The sequence below is a fragment of the Chroicocephalus ridibundus genome, chromosome 3 (genome assembly GCF_963924245.1).
Source record: "Chroicocephalus ridibundus chromosome 3, bChrRid1.1, whole genome shotgun sequence".
NCBI classification, from domain to species: Eukaryota; Metazoa; Chordata; class Aves; order Charadriiformes; family Laridae; genus Chroicocephalus; species Chroicocephalus ridibundus.
Genome location: NC_086286.1, coordinates 43,115,109 through 43,134,679, shown reverse-complemented (window position 1 = coordinate 43,134,679; position 19,571 = coordinate 43,115,109). Strand labels below are relative to the sequence as shown.

General features: G+C 36.6%; 1 protein-coding gene across 3 annotated transcripts in view; it reads right to left on the bottom strand.

The window, feature by feature from the left end:
* The window catches only part of AKT3 (AKT serine/threonine kinase 3), a 157,446-nt gene that overhangs the window by 26,111 nt on the left and 111,764 nt on the right, over positions 1-19,571 (bottom strand). For all 3 annotated transcript variants that reach the window (XM_063328923.1, XM_063328922.1, XM_063328924.1), the window contains exons 9-10: positions 15,030-15,152; positions 12,878-13,006 (exon numbers count right to left, since the gene is read on the bottom strand). In XM_063328923.1, the coding sequence (XP_063184993.1) occupies positions 12,878-13,006; positions 15,030-15,152 (252 nt within the window). The remainder of the gene's footprint in view (positions 1-12,877; positions 13,007-15,029; positions 15,153-19,571) is intronic.

Sequence of the window (19,571 nt, the reverse complement as noted above, 5' to 3'; positions counted from 1 at the left end):
GATGTTTTTAGAGGCACTGGACAACATTATAGTTTCAGCTAAGGGAAAGCTATTTATTCACCTTAAAACTTTAATTTGTATTGTGGTCTAAAGGCAACCCAACTCATTTTTAAATTTACTGAGATAGCAGGAATAGCCAACTGGAACAAGGGAAAACAAAGTATTCTCCAGTGACTCCACCGCCTCTGGACACTTTGGCGTTTCTCCAGAGTATCATTGGCAATGGCCAAGTATACGATGGGACAGTGTTTCATACAGACAGCAAAGACCATCAAGCCCTACATACAAAATAAAAAATTCAGTTCACAGCCTAAACTTTGCCTTTGTGATGACTAAGGCAACACAAACACACTGCAGTGCCGCTAAGAGCACAGTAATTCAATTGTGTTTGCCCCTCACACATAACAATTCATTTTGCTGACAAGTAACTACAGATCAGAAAAAAAAAAATTCTCATATATGCATTTATTGACAAAAAAGCAATCTTATAATAACACTCCCCACTACTGAAAAGTCCAGTGTCTTGGACTCAAAAATATTAATAAAAATCATTAGTACCACTGGAAGTTTTCTCTTTCCCAGAAAACAAAATCCATTAAGACTTCCTCCTCTACTTCACCAGTGGTAGCAGATTTTAATCTTTCGGTTTACCAGTCGATACATCTCCAGGTGTCCTTTGCTTTAGGTACATTGCTCCTTTAAGAGCCTAACATACAGTCCACAGAATTTTATGTCCATTTAATTTTTATGGTGAAAACCAATGAAAAGATATTTCTTCAGTTGCCAGAGCCGAAAGTTTCTGGGCTACAGCAGCTTGAGACACATCTGCAAACTCTTATTTACAAGGGCTTGGGGCAGAGACTTAGCAAGCAGGCAATTAAATGAGTCAGCCAAAGAGAAGTCGATACAAACATATGCAACGCTTTTACAAGATTCTGTGAAAATAAATTTTTTTTAGGAGGTTAGCCAGCAGTATAACAGGTGACCATAAGTCTGTGCCCATCTTGAGTCAATCATGTATTTCCCCCTGCCTTCAGTGAAACTAGGATTCTCTGATACTTCACTAATCACAGAATACTGGACAAGCTGTGACTGCCTCAGACACAAACTGAGATGAGTGTAGAAAATCCCTCAATTCTGTTTTTACTGCATTTTCTTGAAACAAAACATCCCTGATGAGCAGCCTCTGGAAGATTTTTGGTTACACAGCAGAAATTCACACAACCAAGAAATGTAGTGCCCACAGACCTCTAAATGGCAGTTAGTTGCTGTAAATTCTGGACTCTGGAAGCACAGAAAAATTTAGCAATAACCTTGAGCATAATAAGCTTCACACAATTCTTTGTCAATCTTGTAAAATCCGGTTGACAGCTTAGATTTTATCTTTAAAAGAACAATATCAAAACACAGTATTCATACTTTCTGCTGGATAACGAGGCAACTTATTGGAAAAGCAATTACATTTTTGACCAGTTATGGTTTCTGTTAATACATTAAATATAGACTTTCTGATAGGACATCACAAATAGCTTGTTGCTCAATCAATAATTTTGACAGAACAGATGGGAAAATATTTAAACATCTAAACAAACTGTCTGCACACCTATGTTGTGAAAGAAAACTGAGAACTTGGATACACCAATGTACTGTTAATTTAAGGGGAAAAAACTGTTTTCAATTAACCTTACAGTTCAGGTGGAGTGTATGTTCTTTAAGTATTCCTGGTAACCCTTCACACGTTTTTATCGCTGCAGTTGTTGGTCTGCTAACAAATATTCACCCACGTATTATTCAACAAAAGTTAAAAAGTATATTTGCTAGAACTTTCTATCAATTGCGGAAACAACTGCAGCAATGAGGAAGTGTATAATCTAACACTAATGAACAAAGGTAACGCACATTTCTAGAAACAGACTTTTATCCAAATGTACGAAAATCTTTCTTGCAGAAAGGTATGTTTGCCAAGTACTATACCAATTTAGTTACTGTAACTGTATTTTGGTATGAACAGTGAAAGCATTGCTGCATCAATAGTAAAAAACACTTGAATGAATAGTCATTGCTTTTATTATACAGAACTGAAAAGACAAAATGTCAAGGTTATAGATACCCTGGGAAATGGATACCTGAGAATTAAGTAAATGAAGAAAGTTTTCTATTATTTTCTACTGCTCTAGTTTTTGCGGGTAGTTTTTCTCCATTTTGTATCTGGCTTGCGCCGCTGCCTTACTTGTAGTCCTAATGCAGACTGTCTTCCCGATACGTTTTTGTACTAGCGATTTCCCCCATCTTACCTAGCTTTTCATTATGTATCCTTAAAAAAAAATAGGAAACTAAAATTTTTTTCATTTACTGGTGCACATTGTCCTGCACCAGAAATGGTGCATTCTGGTATAAATGTGAATTAAGCAAAGCCTCCGAGAGTAAAGAGCATGCAATATTAATTACTATATTTAATAAAAAAAAAAAAAAAAAAAAAGAAAAGAAGGAAAGAAAAAAAATTTAAGCTATTGCAGTGGAAAAAAGTATTCTCACAAAGGACTGTAAGAAGTCAATGGCAACCCTGGCAAACAAAGAAACAAACAAAACCCCTAACCCCCTCACCCCACCCCCCAAAAAAAACCCCCAAGAGCCTACCAAAAATCCCAAAAAAAATCCCAAACGAAAACAAAAGAACCCAAGGAAAGAAATCCCATTAAAAAGACCCCTCATAGACACCTTTCATAGAAGGTAGCAAGTTAAAACAGAAGATTATTTCAGTCTACAGAAAGATGGCACTTGTCTCTCATAACTCTACCAGCTCGGAGCTGTTGGAAGAAAAACTGCAGACCTGTTCATATCTGTATTAATTATCACTGCACTAGCAGTAGTCTCCATAACATACACCGCCATAAGATGCAAGCTGTGTAAGAAGTAATAAATAATGATAATGCTGTGATACTTCTTTCCGGTTGTTCATTCTTCCTGAAATGATTTTGAATTTTTACTGATGTTAAACAGCATTTGTTCAGCTTTTGTTAACGCTTCATTACTCTTGGAAAAACTAAAGGCTTTCGCTGAGATGGAAATAATGTTTGCATTGATTAAATGAAAATTAATGGAAAAAAAAGCTTCAAGAATGTTATTGAAATAATCTTTGTAAGAATTGTCATGCTTATTTGTTTTACACAAAAATGTGGGGTTTATTAGAAAATTGCTCTCTGCTTTAAAGTTCTGGTTTGAATACAACAGTTTATTTATGGGCAGTGCGGAGCTAATCTTTTTCTAGTCTTTTGTTTGTTGTATTATTTTTGCATATTTGTTACATCTTTCCCCTTGAGAAGCCTGATACTTCATGTGGACAATTAGTTTTTGTGTCTGGTGAGATTAACCAGATTGCATGAAAATTCAAATTCTTGTTACATCATTGGTTATCTGGCTTCAGGAGAAAGTCTAACTCTTCTGCTAATTTATCTGTTGTTGCAGCAACTCTTCTGTATGTCTAACTGAGCAATGCTTCCATGCCCCTTCTAAATGCTCCCCATCTTTTGAGCCTGATACTGGTTATTGCAAATAAATGATGTTCTGCTCTGGACATCCTGCCTTGTCCACATTCGATCATGTTCATCTCAGGGCCCTGCTGGCAATGCCAAGCTGACAAAAATGCCCAAATTCAAATCACTACATTTTTGACGACTTAGGAGCATAAGATGACACAATGTGGTACACTAAAATACAATAAGTGATAACAAAACAGAAAAAAGACCACATTTGAATTTTCATGAGGTGCTAGCAGTTCAAGATAAAACAACTTTTTGCATTTCCATTTCGTTGCAACATAAAAAAAAAAAAATTTGGAGTTCTAGTGTAAAGAGAAAATTCCACATTGTGAATCTCCCATAAATCAAAAAGGAAAATTATTTTCAGGCATAGATGCTATTGCTCCTCATACCCCCCACTGGTCCTCACCCAGAAATAAAATGTAGCCAAATATACAACAGACAGCTGTTCAAGAGCACACGCCAACACTAAACCACATTTCCACAGGTAAAATAAATTCTATTGTGCTTCTGCTAAGAATCAGAATATGCATGAAGCATCTAGGTAAACAGAGAGTAAATAAACTTGAACTACCCTTCTGAAGCCAAAAGAAAATTAGTTAAGCAAAGCACAACAACATAACTACAGTGTTTGGGTGCTGAGCAAACTAACCATACTTTCAGGAAAATAAGTACAAGTTACCAGAAGTTGGGGCTTTTTTGGATTTAAGCAAAAGCCAACAATCAAAAGACAAGCATTCTCTCTCACCAGGAAGCAGTAATGGCTCATACTGTAGCATAAGACAAACACCTATTCAATTATAAAGATTTAGCAAATAAATATTTATCAGATTAGATACTTCTTATTTTATGGAGTAAAACACATCTCATCATTGAAATTTTTTAAAAAGGAATCTCTTTTTGTGTGTTTGTTTATATCACACAATAGATACGGATGTTAATACTCCATTTAGTAATGCAAATGAACAAGCAAATCTTCAATCCTCATAGTAGGGTAGGTCCTTGGATGTGGATGTTATTTTTTTGTTGGTTATACCCTCTCTACTTAGTTTTACATTTGCCTGTATGACAAAGAAATAATGCTACCTGTTACAGATCAGCTGTAGTTGTCCAGCTATCCCCATTACATGCGTAATTTATTTACCATTGTAATAAGAGCTTTAAAATCTTTTTCATGACATCAGAAGCAAAATATTATCACAACCTACAACACTACCAATATGTGACATTAAAGAATGACCCTTTTGATAGCATTCTTTGAGCATGGAAAGCAATTGATTTGAATGCATCATTTTAAAAGGAATTAAAAATACAACTGCCACCTTTCCGAGTCTCTGGCTAAAACTTATGTTCCATCCTTGGACAAAACAACACTATAGAACATACTTTATACACACTGAACATCCATAGGTTTCATTTCTTTCTATCAGTAAAGTTCTTTTGGGTGGTGGGGTTTTTTTTGGGGGGGAGGGGGCACTCTATTTTGTTCATTCTAACTTGGCGATCAAAGAATTTTTATTTTTACACTATTACAGAAGTGCATTTTTCTAGGTTTCCAAAACCACCTTATTCAACCTTCCCCATCTGTCACCATCTGCTTCTTTTTAGCATGTACTTTTTGTGTGATCACATAAGCATGTGAAAAATAACTAACATTCAGATGATTGTCTGCTGGTACATTTGAGGACTGGGCATAATAAAAGTGAACTGCCAAAACGTACTTAACACTTCTAATTTTGTTGGGTCTTGCATGTAAGCTACATTTGATTTTCAAACTGTTTTACAGTTGGAAAGTTGATCAGGTACTCTAACTCAACAGTAAAACTGAGACTACATAATTAGCTCAGCACTAAAAAGATTATATTCAAAGAGAGGAACAAAACCCAGAAATACATCCACACGAGTTCACACATCCATCCTGACTGAGTCTGTCTGCACAATGTTGCCTGAGGCACAGGATAAGATGCTACAAGCAGCCTACTTCTGGACAGCCACAGACTGTGTCTTCTCTCCAAGACACTACAGGACAAGGAATAAAGGACTCTCATAATTACAAGGGTGGATGCAATCTCTCGGAAATGCTGGAGAAGCAAAGACACTAAGCCAAGAGCAGAAATACATTGAAATGCAATGCAATTCTGTAACAATGCGGCAGATACTGCTTCTAGGTGCAAAGTAACTGGAAATTGCCATCAAGGCACAAAAGCTGAATGGCGGAAGTGTCTATTTCCAGAACTTTATCGTGCTTCAGCAGGGCATTTCTGATTGTAAATGCACTTCTTAATACAGTTTTAATGTGAAAAGAACAAAACAGGTCTAAAGCTAGAGAAACAAACTTAACCTCCCGCCTTTCAAAAACACATTAAGCTCACTGTAGGAGGATTTCACGTATGCAATTCTTTCTGTCTTGTTAGAGCACCCTTACAGGCCTCTCAGGTCTTTAGCAAAATCACTATGAACTAAAATACCAATATATTTTTATCAACACATACAATTTGGTGGAGTGTCTTATTATCCGTTCTCTAAAAAATGAATTAACAGAAGTGAAGAAAATAAAAAGAAGCCTAGTAAGAACAGGAACTACCCCTTCCCCAAAATAAACCCAAAAAGCCACCAACAGTCTCCATTAATGATCACCAGAGGTAACCAAATATGCAAACTTGCGCTTTAGAGCATGATGGAAGACAGCCTAACATAAAGTTTCTTTTCCACTGTCTCTCTCAACAGCATTGTTCCAACTCATAGAAGTTCATAGTGGACTTAAAGTCTTGTGAATGCAGATGCCATTTAGCAACGTCTTAATAGCCGCTTTCCCATAATTTGTGCCATTTTCCACAATTTTTCCCCTTTTCCCCTATTAGCTTTTCTCTTCAGTAGTTCTGGAGGTGGAAAATAATGGCATATACCTATTATTTATATAAAAGTTGCATAGAATTTCAAAAAGCACATTACTTCAATGCCTCAATGATCTTTAAATTCAAATGAAATTTAAAGGAAAAGGAGATAAAAATGAAACTGCATCAGCCACAACAAAAATTATTCTGTCCGTCAGTTCCTCTGTATTCCTAACCAAACAACTCTCCAGCGAGCTCCTCTTTAAGTTGCTCATCAATTTCTCCCGCCTTTTGTCTCTCTCTGCAAAACATTCCAATAGTTTCTATTAAGAGAAAATTAACAAAATAACATAACTGTCTTTTGTTCAAGCTCTTTCCTGACCACAACCACATTTTTCCCCATCAGAAAAACCTTCTCTATCTCTAAGCTGTGTTTTCTCGCCTATCAATCTACCTGTGAGATCATTAGATTCGTTTCATGAATTCCTTTTACTTCCTGTTAACCTCCCTTGCTATCCTCCTTCTTATTTTACTCAAATTCTTTTTTTTCCTCTCCCCATTATTAAAAAAGAAAAAGAAAAAAAAAAAGTAAAAGAAAAGGCCTTGACTTTTATCCATGCAACTTCATTTTCTCTGCAGCATAACATGCTGGTCTTTTTACATCCTCACCTCAGCATATCTCTCTCTGTTGCCCTGCCTCAGTTTGTTGGCTCAGATGTTGGCTACTTTCATCGAGTCCTTTGCAAACAAGCACCTTCATGCTTTTTCCCACACCTGAAGGAGCTCTTCTGTAACATTCACATTGCCACTTCTATGTGCTTAAAATCCCTGTTTAAAACACCGCTTTGCTATGATGTCTGCAAAAACTAAAAACATCGCTTTTCATGCAAGTCTGTTTCAGTGCATTTCTGTGGTTCTCCCTCTGCCTATACATCACTTAGTTTTAACTCCTATCAGCCAAGCTACATGGCAGATCATCATATTCTCAGCCAAAAAATTTACCAGACTGCCTTTGGCAAATATCCTGATCCAACACAAGCAAGCTTTAAAAGAATGAAATAAATGTAAAGTTGCACCAGTGATAAAATGCTTTTTCTGCCTCCGCTGCAACATTTTATAATCTGCATATACCACAACATTCTTAGAAAATTCAACTTCAGTTCCTGTAAACACAGCAAAAGTGCTTTTTCTTGCTATAACCGTCCCTGCAGTACAGGGTACTGTGCTTCCCCTTGCTGAAATTCAGCCACTGAACTTTGATGGCCAAGCTCTAGATTTTGGGTCACAGCAACATCAAAGCCATACCCTTCCCAAAAAGAAATGCTGGCAGCAAGAAATTATGTGATAAGCGAAGAAAGACAGCAGTTGCTTCTTGATAAAAGAATTTTACCTTTCATTTCTCTGAGATAAAACTCAGGGAAATAATTGATTACATATGATCTCTCTCACTCATTTCTAAAAGAAAGATCACCAAAAATTACCAGACAATCAAGCATTGTGTAACTTATCTTAATATTTCCTGTGTCTTCCACTGGTCTCATTTTAAAGTAAGTTACAAGACATGCAGATCTTCTCATGCCTATAGACAAAGGCTATCAATCTACTCTGGTCACATGCCTTTAAGTGATAGTAACTGCATAAACTATATTGAAATGGTCTTCCTATTTTTTTTTTTTTAAATAAAAGACTACCATTCTTATAGAAGAGCATTCATCTACCTAGTCTGTAATTTTACACTAATAAAACTTAACAAGGTCCTACCATTTTCCCCGTTACTAGAATACACCTAAAAATCATTGACTGTCTACATTTATGAACAGTCATTTGATTATCATCCACTAAGTCCCTTACAGACTTGTTCATAGCCAAAACATCTTCTCTCCTGTTATTAAAAAGATTAAAAGCTTCAAAATAAATTTCTGGTATTTAAACTTGTACCTCCTGTGACACCAAAACTTAGTACCACAGTGACTGCCGTTCTGTAACTAAGACTGTGCACTTACTCCTAAGAACCTGAACTGAAATGCAGAGAGCCAGAACTGCAATCTCATATAAGAAATTACCCTTACAAATAATTGGAGCTGCAAGAACTCTTATTTCTCTGCCCAAGTAGCTTCATTTCCTGAATGTTCTATTAAAGAAAGCCTGTATAGGTCTGTATCTTTATTAGCAGGTCTTTGATCCTTGACGATCAACTGAAAACTATTAAATTCCAAACTGCTTTTAAATGTCTTGCAGGTATATTTACAAGTACAAGTACTTTCTCAGTTTTATTCTTTCTTTATAAAGCAAGTGATACTGTCTGGAAAAGACATATGGTCCTGTCCTGCCTCTGCCGCTCCAAAACTGCAAAAGTAACATTTTGTGGACTTTCTCTGAAAAAAATCAAGAGTACATCTGTGCTTCCTAAATGGGATCACAATTCGTCTTTTTCTCATTGGATCTACGTTTATTGTCTGACATCACAATGATCTCTAATGTGATAGCATACTCTGAAGGATAACAGTGGAAACAGACTCCTAAGAAACAGTCTCTTCTTCCTGAAAAAACTACTAAGGAATGAGAAATTACAAAATATTTTATGCCTCTCAGATGGGGAATACTGCAGATTCTTAGAGCAAAAGGAACTATTAAGTATTACCACTACACTTACAGACAAAAAAATGATTCTTGCATAAGTTCTACTGCAAATGATAAAGGAATTTCACTACTTCAGATAACCAAATTATTCTCCAAAAACTATATAATTTCCCAAATAAAAAGTTAACTTACTCATTCTTCAATAACTGTGACCAAAATGTACATCTGTACTATAAACATATATATAAGCCCTGCTATTTGACAGTGGCAACTATTTTCTTCCTAGAGAACATATTCATACCCTACCACCTTTTATGCTTAGCACATAACTATGTAAGACAAAGCACAGTCAATACTACTTTAGTTTTCTTTAAACTGTAGAATACTGGCATTGGATAACAGGGAAGAACTAGGAGAGGACAACGGGAAGGGAATGTACCTGTGGACCACCTAGCTGGAAGCCCTGCAACAGCACAGTGCTTGGTGAAGGTACACATAAACTTGCAGGTGGGTGCCATGAACAATAAATCGGTGACGGTCCAGAAAAGTAATTCTAGCTCCAGACATGAAAATTGGCTCCAAACTGGCAATCTCATTACATTTTTTTTCCTGTGGCCCACCATCCATTTACTGTTCATTTGGACAGGGGCATTGTTCTATCAGCAGCCAGTCTCAGATACTATATGAAAGGTCAGGCCCTATCAATGTGAGATGAAAGAGCCTTTTCAACAGAGCGTGAGAAGGACTACTTTGATCTCAGAAACAAGGTTTGCGTAGAAAACACAGCAACAGGTATGCTTATTTTCCAATTATGTGTAGTTGTGAAATCACCTTGGGAAATGATTCCATATGGATTCACAAGGACACCTTCACCTGACAGAATGTGATGGAAGGAGGAAATCCACCTTACCCTGGCTTAGCTACTTCCCTATTTTCCTGTTGGAAGCAACTCCAATCTAGTTTTTGCAAAAAGATGGAATAGTGAGCGGGACTGTATGCTTCAAACAATGGTCCAAAAAGCATTTGGAGAACCAAGCTCAAGTTCTTGTTTGGAGCTGAATCCGCAACACTGAATTAATACAAAAGAAAATACTAAGTCAGTTCTCAGGCTGATTCCCACCAGTGCAAGGTTCCTGGGACAACTGCTTCACGGCTGGTAGACAGCAACCTCAGGTTACCCCTACACATTACACAGTACACTGTCCTAGCGTCCTCTACCACCAGCCAACAAGTACATGGGAAACTGAATGAAAAGGCCCGCAGAAGGGATGCACCCATCACAACCAACCTAGATGAAAGAGGAGGATGCAAGGGTATTATTAAAAGGACAGATGCTGAATGGATTTCTCCACATAACTGGAGAACATCTTGCTTCTAAAGAAAGGCTAAAAGGTATCTGCCTTTACACTTATCACAACCAGGCAAAACATAAGTATATGCTGCCATTTGTCTTGGGATAAACAAGCAGGAATTCACTGTGGTAACAGGATTAAAGTCCAGCTGTAATACTAGGTTCTCATGATCTGCAATTTGTCAAAGGTAGTAAATCCTTGGCATCTGGTAATGATTTCTGTGGCCTGAACTGCAGTGAGAAGTGATTTCTGCACATTCATTCTCTGGCACACGCACATGAATAGACTGGAGGACCCAGTCTCTTGATGGTCCCTTTATCTGTCAGCTGTCCCAGGTATAAAAATGGATACAATTGTCTCAGGTGAGCAACTATCCAGCCAATGCACCAGTAAACACCACTGTAGCAGCAGAGAGTATGAAGGGAAAGTGCATTTTTTGCAGTAGTGTCCATATAGTGCTAGCTTCACCCTTTTAAATAAGAACGTGTGAATAAAGGTTGTTGAGTCTTCCTATGCCGTACCAGTAACCTGTCCAAGCTGCTTGCTCTAAACCCTTTACCTCTGAGGTAAAAGGGTATGAGTTCTGTGGCTCCCGGGGTTAATGAAGAGTCAATTTCTTTCAAAAGAGATTTGTAGAGGGTGGGTCTCCAAAAATATTCATAATGCGAGGTGGAGGAGAGGAGTGGGACTGCTAGAGAACAGAAAGGCAAACTGGATCAAGTAACTTGTGGTAAGTGTCTAAAACCCAGAATGATCCCTTGCCAAGTTCAATGGAAGAGAGCTAACATGTTTCCAAAAATGAGACATGGAGAAGCAGATGAAAGCAACTGATCAGGATATTTGCACTCTTTGAGAATGTTTTCAAGACAGCTGACAAGAAGACAATGAGGGGGTAAGAGCTGGCAATGACACCTGTAGTCTATGCCAGTGATGACAGTATCATCCCTTGTGTTCTTATTGAACAGATTCTGGGTACAGAACACAAGAAAAGTGGCCACTGTACCAAGCCCAACAGGCGAATCTGCAACTTCTTCTAAGCAGCCATAAAAAATTCAAAGCAGGTTAAGAATAGCTCTGGAATCCTTAAATGTAGATAACTAATGAGTGTCCCTGCACTAAACACAAAGGAGATGTCAGAAATTGCCAAACAGGATACCAACAATCTGCATCTAAGTCTACCTTGGAATCTGTGGGACAGGATTCTGCAAAGGAGACCAGGTATCAGTGACTTTGCCTTCGTAGCTAGAGCAGCTGGTAACTCACCAAACAGATGAAATGAATACACTCAACCAACCAAAATCATTTAGGTACTTCAAACCTGCAATGTGAGAGCATGACTGCTCAGATTTCACTGCTGAAAGAATCAAGGAAGATGGAACCAGATGGATGAAGTTAGTGACTCCTAAGAATACTGATGTTTGCTTTCTGGTTGGAGAAAAGGCACGTATCAAAAGATCTTGCTGTGATCCAGAACGGTGGGGAGTCCCTTGAAGGACACTTCTTAAAACAAATGGTAGAACTGAACGGCCTTGTAAAGCCCTTTAGGTTGACTAGACGACTCAGGTCAATGAGCCATCTTGAATGCTGACAAGAATGGAAATAAGGGCTAATTCAGCATCCACAGAATCCTTGGCATTAAGTAAAAAAATAATGCTGTCTTTCACGTAAATACTGGAGTTGTGTTTGGCAACTCCAGGGGAGAGGCAGAATGACATTTCTGAGCACCACAATCAGTACTGTTGACTGAAGCCAGACAGGACAAAATGACAATTTGGATATTGCTTCCCTTGTTTTTTTCAGTAGGCATCAGTGGCAGAGCTGTCAGCACTAATACTGGAGCAGATCATTTGGGTGACTTGAGCTTCTGCAACAGGTTCTCAAGTGGCCAAACCAGAGCTGCAAAGGGAACCAACACATTGTCTTCACGTCCATCTTTTTATCAGTCCTCAGGAAGTGTGATGTTTGGCACTCCAAGTGCTAGCTAAAGGTAAAGATGGGGTGGCATGCTCTGGGATGCCACTTCTGCTCACATACTAGGAAACAGTTAAGTTTTGGTGCCCACCTCAACCAGTTCTGAGGCTGATACACTCAACTGTTTTTAGCAGAAACATCTAAAATTTCAGCTCCCTCTCCCTGCAACTAGGGGAGTTCGGATAAAACCCAGCAAACTCAGTACCTGCCTATTCCCCCTCGCCTCCACTGAGTCTATATAAACACCAGTTACGCAGCTCAGTTAAGCAGGATCATATGTTCCAAGTGACAGACAGATGGAAGATTATTTTTGAAGAAATCATCAGAAGATAAAACTTTAGCAGAGGAAGGCAAACATGAGAAAGAAAATGAATGTTAGAGGCCTTTTTAAACACTAAGAAGCACAGCATCGATATATATACAATCACCACAAAGAATAGTAGCACATACAATTCTGAATAACAACTGCCTAGTATTAATCGGGCAGACCGTCATTTCTCTACTACAATGAACAGTTTTCAGCATATAAACATCACAGTCTAGAATTAAATGAAAAGTAAACACTTTATACTGCATTACAAGAATATATTCTAAATCATACCTCAGGTGCCAAGTATTCTGGAGTACCACAGAATGTTTTCATAGTTGCTGCGTCTGTGATTCCTTCTTTGCAAAGTCCGAAATCTGTAATTTTTATGTGTCCATCTTTATCCAACATTAGATTTTCTAACTGTGTGTTGGGGGAAAAAAAATGTTCCCTTAGTATTTCTTAATAGCACAGGCCGATGCATTACACAATTTTGTAAAAAAGATACAGAGTTACTGCTTGCAAAAGAATGTAATTTGTTTGCAATTAAAAAAAAATATTACAGGATCTATTATATCACAGCATTTAACAATGTTTACTGTTATACAACTTAAATAATTATTTAATACTTTAATACAGTTCACAATAGTAAATCCCAGGTCAATCAAAGCGTGACCTTTCATTCTGAAGTTTTACAAGTTTGATGCATCTGCCATAGACAGAAAGAAAAATAATTCTCTAAATATTCTCAAGATATAATCAAGTAATTCAAGGTTAAAATCACGACTAACATTTGGTAAGACTTCATAGGTTTCCTTTGCTGTTTCATGACCTTCAGTTATCAAGATGCATTTTACTTACTATACTGCCATGAAAGAGTTAGTATATATCTATAAATCCTTAAAATATCTGCATCTTCCACAACCTTTACAGTAACAGACAAAAGAGAGGCTACTGATAAAAACGAAACCCTGAGGTAAATTCCTCCTTGTATACTTGCAAAGAACACTATTGTTGAATTGTGTATGTGTACTTCTGCACGCTTTTTAAATACATGATTCTTGCTTTGAAATATGAAAACAGAATGCAGCCCGTTATGAAGTATTTAAAGAACAGGAATACGAACTGCTGCCATATTTACTGTGGACTATCTCAAAAGCACGGCTAACATCACTTTCCCAAAAGCTTTTTATTAGCAATACTTTAAATACAGATAGAACTAAAAACAAGTAAAACATACTTCCGAACAGATTTTCTCAATAGATAAAGGGTGGGTTTTTTCTAATTACAAGGTGTGTAGTGAAAATACCAACAAAAAGCAATGATAGCCCTCTCTTCCTAAGTCTGCACAAAGCCTGAAATACAATTCAAAGGTATGTATTTCCTGTTGAGTCTAACAGTATCATACAAAGAAGATGCAAAGTAGATGAGAACAGCAATAGAAAATTAATGGTGTCAACTTTCTCTTTCCTTATTATTTAAAATTTAAATAAAAAATCATGACCTATTATTTCCTGACCAGACAATTCCATAGTTTTCCAAGATGTCACAGCATCTCATGTTATTACAACAGATTCTGCTACAAACAGGTAACCCGGTATTTTGTTTCTGTCTGCCTCCCTGAGCAGAACTTGCCTACCATTGCCTCCCTCTCCTCGGCTCCTGGACAAAGGAGTCCATGAATGAACTCCACTAGTGCACATGTATAATGGGAAAGCACAATTTCCCATACAAGAAATTAAAGGCTTGAGACAGAAATAGAATAGCCTGGTTGTGGAATTTAGAGGTTCTTCCCACATAAGTTAATGTTCCTGTTGAAAGCAGAGGTTATTTTCCATAGAACACAGCCATATTGTGTCACAGAGTACCTGGAGCTTCAGGCAACAGAGGATACACAACTGCATACGCACGCAAATCTAAGACAAACTACATTCCAGTATTATGAATCTTTCACAAGACACAAAAGACAAAATAACTTTAAAATTAAGGTTGGAATTCTTTTCCTATTGAAGTATTCTGAATTGTTTTAAATGTTTTCAAATCATACAAGAACATAACTCTTTGGTGAGATAAACAGAATGCAGTCACATTGTCCCAATTCCCCATTTCCCTTGTTTGGGGACATTGAGAATTATATTTGAGATTTGTGTTGAAATCCAAGTTAAGTTATAAGTAATGGGGGAAAAAAAAAGGATCAGAAATTTAAACTTCCTTCAAGTGCTATCACCAAGGTATGCTGTTTCTTTTTTTAATCAAGTCAAGTAATGTACCTATCTATAGATTACTGTATCAAATGGCTTCCTTTGGCATATATAGAACTTTAAACTGAACACAGATTTTTTTTTTCCCCATTAACTCTGAATAGTGCAACTTTATAATTACTTCGTGTTTGTCCCAATAGTCTCTGCAAAAACAAAAATTTGATTACTTTTTTTTCTTTTTTTACCTTGAGATCACGGTACACAATCTTCCCAGAATGCAGATAGTCCAGGGCAGAGACAATTTCTGCACCATAGAAGCGTGTGCGGTCCTCTGAGAACACCCGCTCTCTCGACAAATGGAAAAACAGCTGCAGGGTAAACAGCAGGGACAGGATTGTAATAATTACTGATTTAGTGGGGGAAATTAACACAAACATAAAACACCTCTCATCACCATATTGTGATGATAGATAGTGTACTCTCAGTGGACACTCAGCACTCTTAGACAGCAGCTGGCTTATCTTTTCCAGGTTTCCAAAGGGAGAAAGCGAGCTGTTAAATCAGCGTTTTAATCAATATACCAATCTTGTTTAAGGCATTCTGCTTGCTACTCATTTAACCTTCAGTTACCAGAGGGGGGTGCGGGGGGGGAGAAGAAGTATGCAGCAACATCATTCTGTACTTCTCCCTCCACCACTTCCTCAGATTTTTATTTTAAGCCACTGAGAAATATCATTAAAATACTCAGATTCTGGATCCGCCTTAAGTTTTCCAGTATTTTAGTAACTTTTCTTTGAACTAAAAAAAGTCTAGTTCTTCAGCAGACTTTGACTGAACAGGTGAACTGGCATTTTACAGAAACAGCACGTTCATACTACTAGCAATATTACTAGAAAAAGCAAACCAACTGCTTAGGGCTTATAAAAATGAATCTATGTACTTAGTGTATTTCTCTGCTACAACGAAAACATTTCTTTGGGGTTTTTGTCTCTAACACTTTATAAGTGACAGCACTTTGCAGACACTACTTCAACTGAAGTCTTTCAGTGAAAAATATCAGTCATTACATACTGCCAGTAACTTCAGCTGCAATGAAAAAGTGCAAGGTGACATTCTGTAAGGTTGTCGCATCTTATTGGATAAAACGTCACCCTCAGAACCTGGAACAACACCTAAAAAAGCAGAATTTGGCTATGAAATTTAAATGCTTTCTAAAATGGTTAGTTTTATTTACTGTGTTAAGAAAGCCTGGGAAAGTCCTTAAACAACCATTAGTGAGTACATTTCTGTATTCTGCTTCAGACCAAAGGGTCCGCCTGCCTTACTCGTTCAAGTTACAATGTTTTTGGTTTTACCACAAGAGCTAAAAATCAATAAAACAGAAATACAGAACACGTGATCATTTATAAATCAAATATAGACAAGGAAATCCATAACAACATGGGGTTTTTTTATTTTCACTGTTGAAAATATCAAGTAGGTGAGAATTCTGAAATGGTAGGGTAGGTACAAAAAAACCTCCCAAACCAACCAACCAAAAAGCCAATAATGTGCTTAATCTGTCACTACCACATCCTACTTTACACCTGTAGGAAATCTAGACTGCTCACATGGCACAGAACTGTGTAAGAACTACTGCAGCTATTTTCAGTATGCGGACTTTTCAAAATGTAATTAAAAAGTCAATCCTATGAACACCTAGAAGCCAACTTCTTGCCTGACAGTTGTACTTCAAAAAATGTTCATTATTTCTGCTGAACCTAAACAAACTTCCCACTACACTGAACCCTTTGGCAGCATATATTTGTATAAGCAGAGACTTCACAAAAACAGAAACTGCAGTATGATTTAAATGTATCTGCATTCCCCTTTCAATTTCTTTTTGAATTCTCAAGGCACCCTATATAAAAATGGAATAGCTGCGTGGCAAGGAGAATCATTATTTTGTAGTTATTTCAGTTGCTCCTGCTGCTCTTTCCTTGTTTAAGAACCAATCCCTGGTGGTGACATCAGCCCTCCGTGTAGTAACCTGCATTCTCTACTGAGGACTGCTCAACCGCCAGCTTTACGCTGGGCAAAAGACCCAGACAGACTAAGCAAGGAAGGCTGCCTTCATGAAGTGCCTCACACATTACAAAATCAGGAAAAGAATAAATATTTTTCTCAATTTGTGGGGTCTTTTTCACACATTTTTGCAAGATTTAAATAGGAAACAAATGCCACTAAGTAGATCTTCATCCCAATAAAGCAAAATATAAAATTTATGTAATTTATGCATTTATGGTTCTTTTGTGGTCTCTTTCATAAGTAATGAGCTCATGTCACTAATTTTTAAGAGTTTTATTTGTTTTGATAGATTCAAAGTAATTCAAAATAAAGGCCAAGTTTCAGATCCCTATTTAATATGTACAAATAGCAAACACATTCCAAAAATTTATAATATAACCTCCAGTTAGCCCTACCTCCATACCTATGCAAAAGCGCTATTGCGATTTTCTCTATCAAAGAGACTAATCTGGTAGCTGAGCAGCAAAGTCTTAGAAAATTTTAAACCTCAAGATACTTGTCATCAACAGATGTATTAGTTTCTGTAGAAAAGTCTCCCAATTTGAATCTGATAGTTGATAACCTGACAAGTTAACATAACAAATTTATTTTCTTTTGTCTTTATTTCCAACAAAATATTCTTGCTATTAATTCAAAAGGCTAACTTCAAAGTAAAATGACCAGCGAGAAACAACTAGCAACAGCTCTGTTTGCCAAAGAGACTATGAGTTTCCAAGTCAGTTTATTTTAATGTTATATATGACACTACAGTCCGTCAGTCCAATATGAAGCATTCTTCATATTGTTATAGCACCTAGCAGAGCTGTCATCAAACCACGCATGCTACTCTTGAATGTACATTTAGATATAAAAATGCACGTTAAAAGTGAACTCATACACTCAGATATACGCTAAAGATACTAATGCAAACTTCAAAATTATAATAGAAAAATCTAATTCAGTGAGATTACAGCATTATTTTCAGCTAATTATTTAGTTGGTTCACTATTTTGGAATAATTATGCCACCAGGCTCTATTTACAATTGTGAGAACATAAAGATTAGACTCACTAAGTGAGAGAAGGAAAAGAAGAAATCTGATGGAAGGTTATGAAAAAAGCTTCCAACATTCATACTATTTATTGACTTACAGTTATTAAATATGTGATATAAAGTCATTGCAACTGCAACAGAAATAGCTTTGGCACAAAGAAAGCCATTTTGCCCGTAACATTTTTGATGGCATACACGAGGGTGCTATAGTTACAGTGAGGACTGGAGCTATAAATTTCCTGGTATGTCTTTATTTAAAACTGAACAACAATGTTTCCATGGTTTTTTTCCCTAATAAAAAATTTTAATGGAAAAATTTTGACAAATAAAAAAAAGATCAAACATAAAAAGTATATTCAACTGCAAACCCAAGCATGCCAAATATATAAAAGACACAACCTTATATCAATCGATATGTTAAACTTCTACACATGCTAGTGACCTATTTAGCATGTTGAAGGTCGTATGACTGGCTCTTGCTGTTTGCTCAGCTCTGCAATCAAACACATTTTATATTTGACTGTTGATTTGACTCTTTTGCAAAGCATTTGCAGTAGCAGTCTTGAGATTTTGAATTATTTGTTTATTGTTTCAGACTTTATACTGCTTCTAGGTACATTCTATACCCAAAGAAATACAGGACCCTTATGTTGGACTATTGTAATTTTAGGCTAAGGAACATTTTCTCATTTATTAGAGTTTAGGAAAACAAAACCAGACACAACCAATACAAAAACAACAAAGCTAAGAACAATATTCAGTTACTTTTCATTAGGTAGGTTGTAAATCCTCTGTCTTTTTTTCTAGACAGTAATAGCACTTGTTCAATTACAACAAACCATTTAGTTCTCTCTTGCCTAATGAATTGAAGTAAGAGCTGTGGAAAAAAATTGCCAAGCAGAACAGAGATTCAGAATTCTGGTGTGGAGAAACCACCTGAACAAATTCTAGAGTCTAATTTTATTATACAGATAATTACCAAATAAGTTTGTTACAAAGTACGGAATTTGAAATTACCCTGAAAGTGCAAAGCAAGGAAGTTAATCAACTTATTAGTCAGGTGAATCGGTGTACTCTGCAGAGTAAAGTATGTAATAGATTTCATTCCTAAAGCTTTTCAAACTTCAAAGCAAAATGTTGGAAATAAAAAATGGGAAACATACACTCCAAAAGTATTCCCCAACAATAAAGAGCCATTCTTAGAATAACATTTTTGTACCACAGTTTATAGCATTCTGTATGGCCTGGAAGTTGGGGGAACACTGTAATGTATTACCGACGTATTGCAATCACATAGTACTCAAAATTATATGTGCTACAAAAGGAAGAGCAGGCAAATCAATACTACCAGGAAAACCATCAATACAGCATTAATCATTTTTTTTCAAAATGTTAATAGGACAAGAACAGCAAAAACTGTACAAAAATGAAAAGGTTTTCCTGTCTTTAAAGTAGGCCTGTTTTCATCTATAAGTACTGATAGTTTTACTTATTTAAAAATATGTACATGAATTTTCTATATTTTGAACCAAGGTAAAGAACACAGTTTATCATGCAATACTGCATGTACTTTTTTAGCACTCACTCATAAAATATGCCATTTCAAAGACTTGATAATGAATTTGGTCATCTCAACTAAACCAGATGAACATTTTTTTCTAAAATCTAATGTCAACGTCTTAACACTA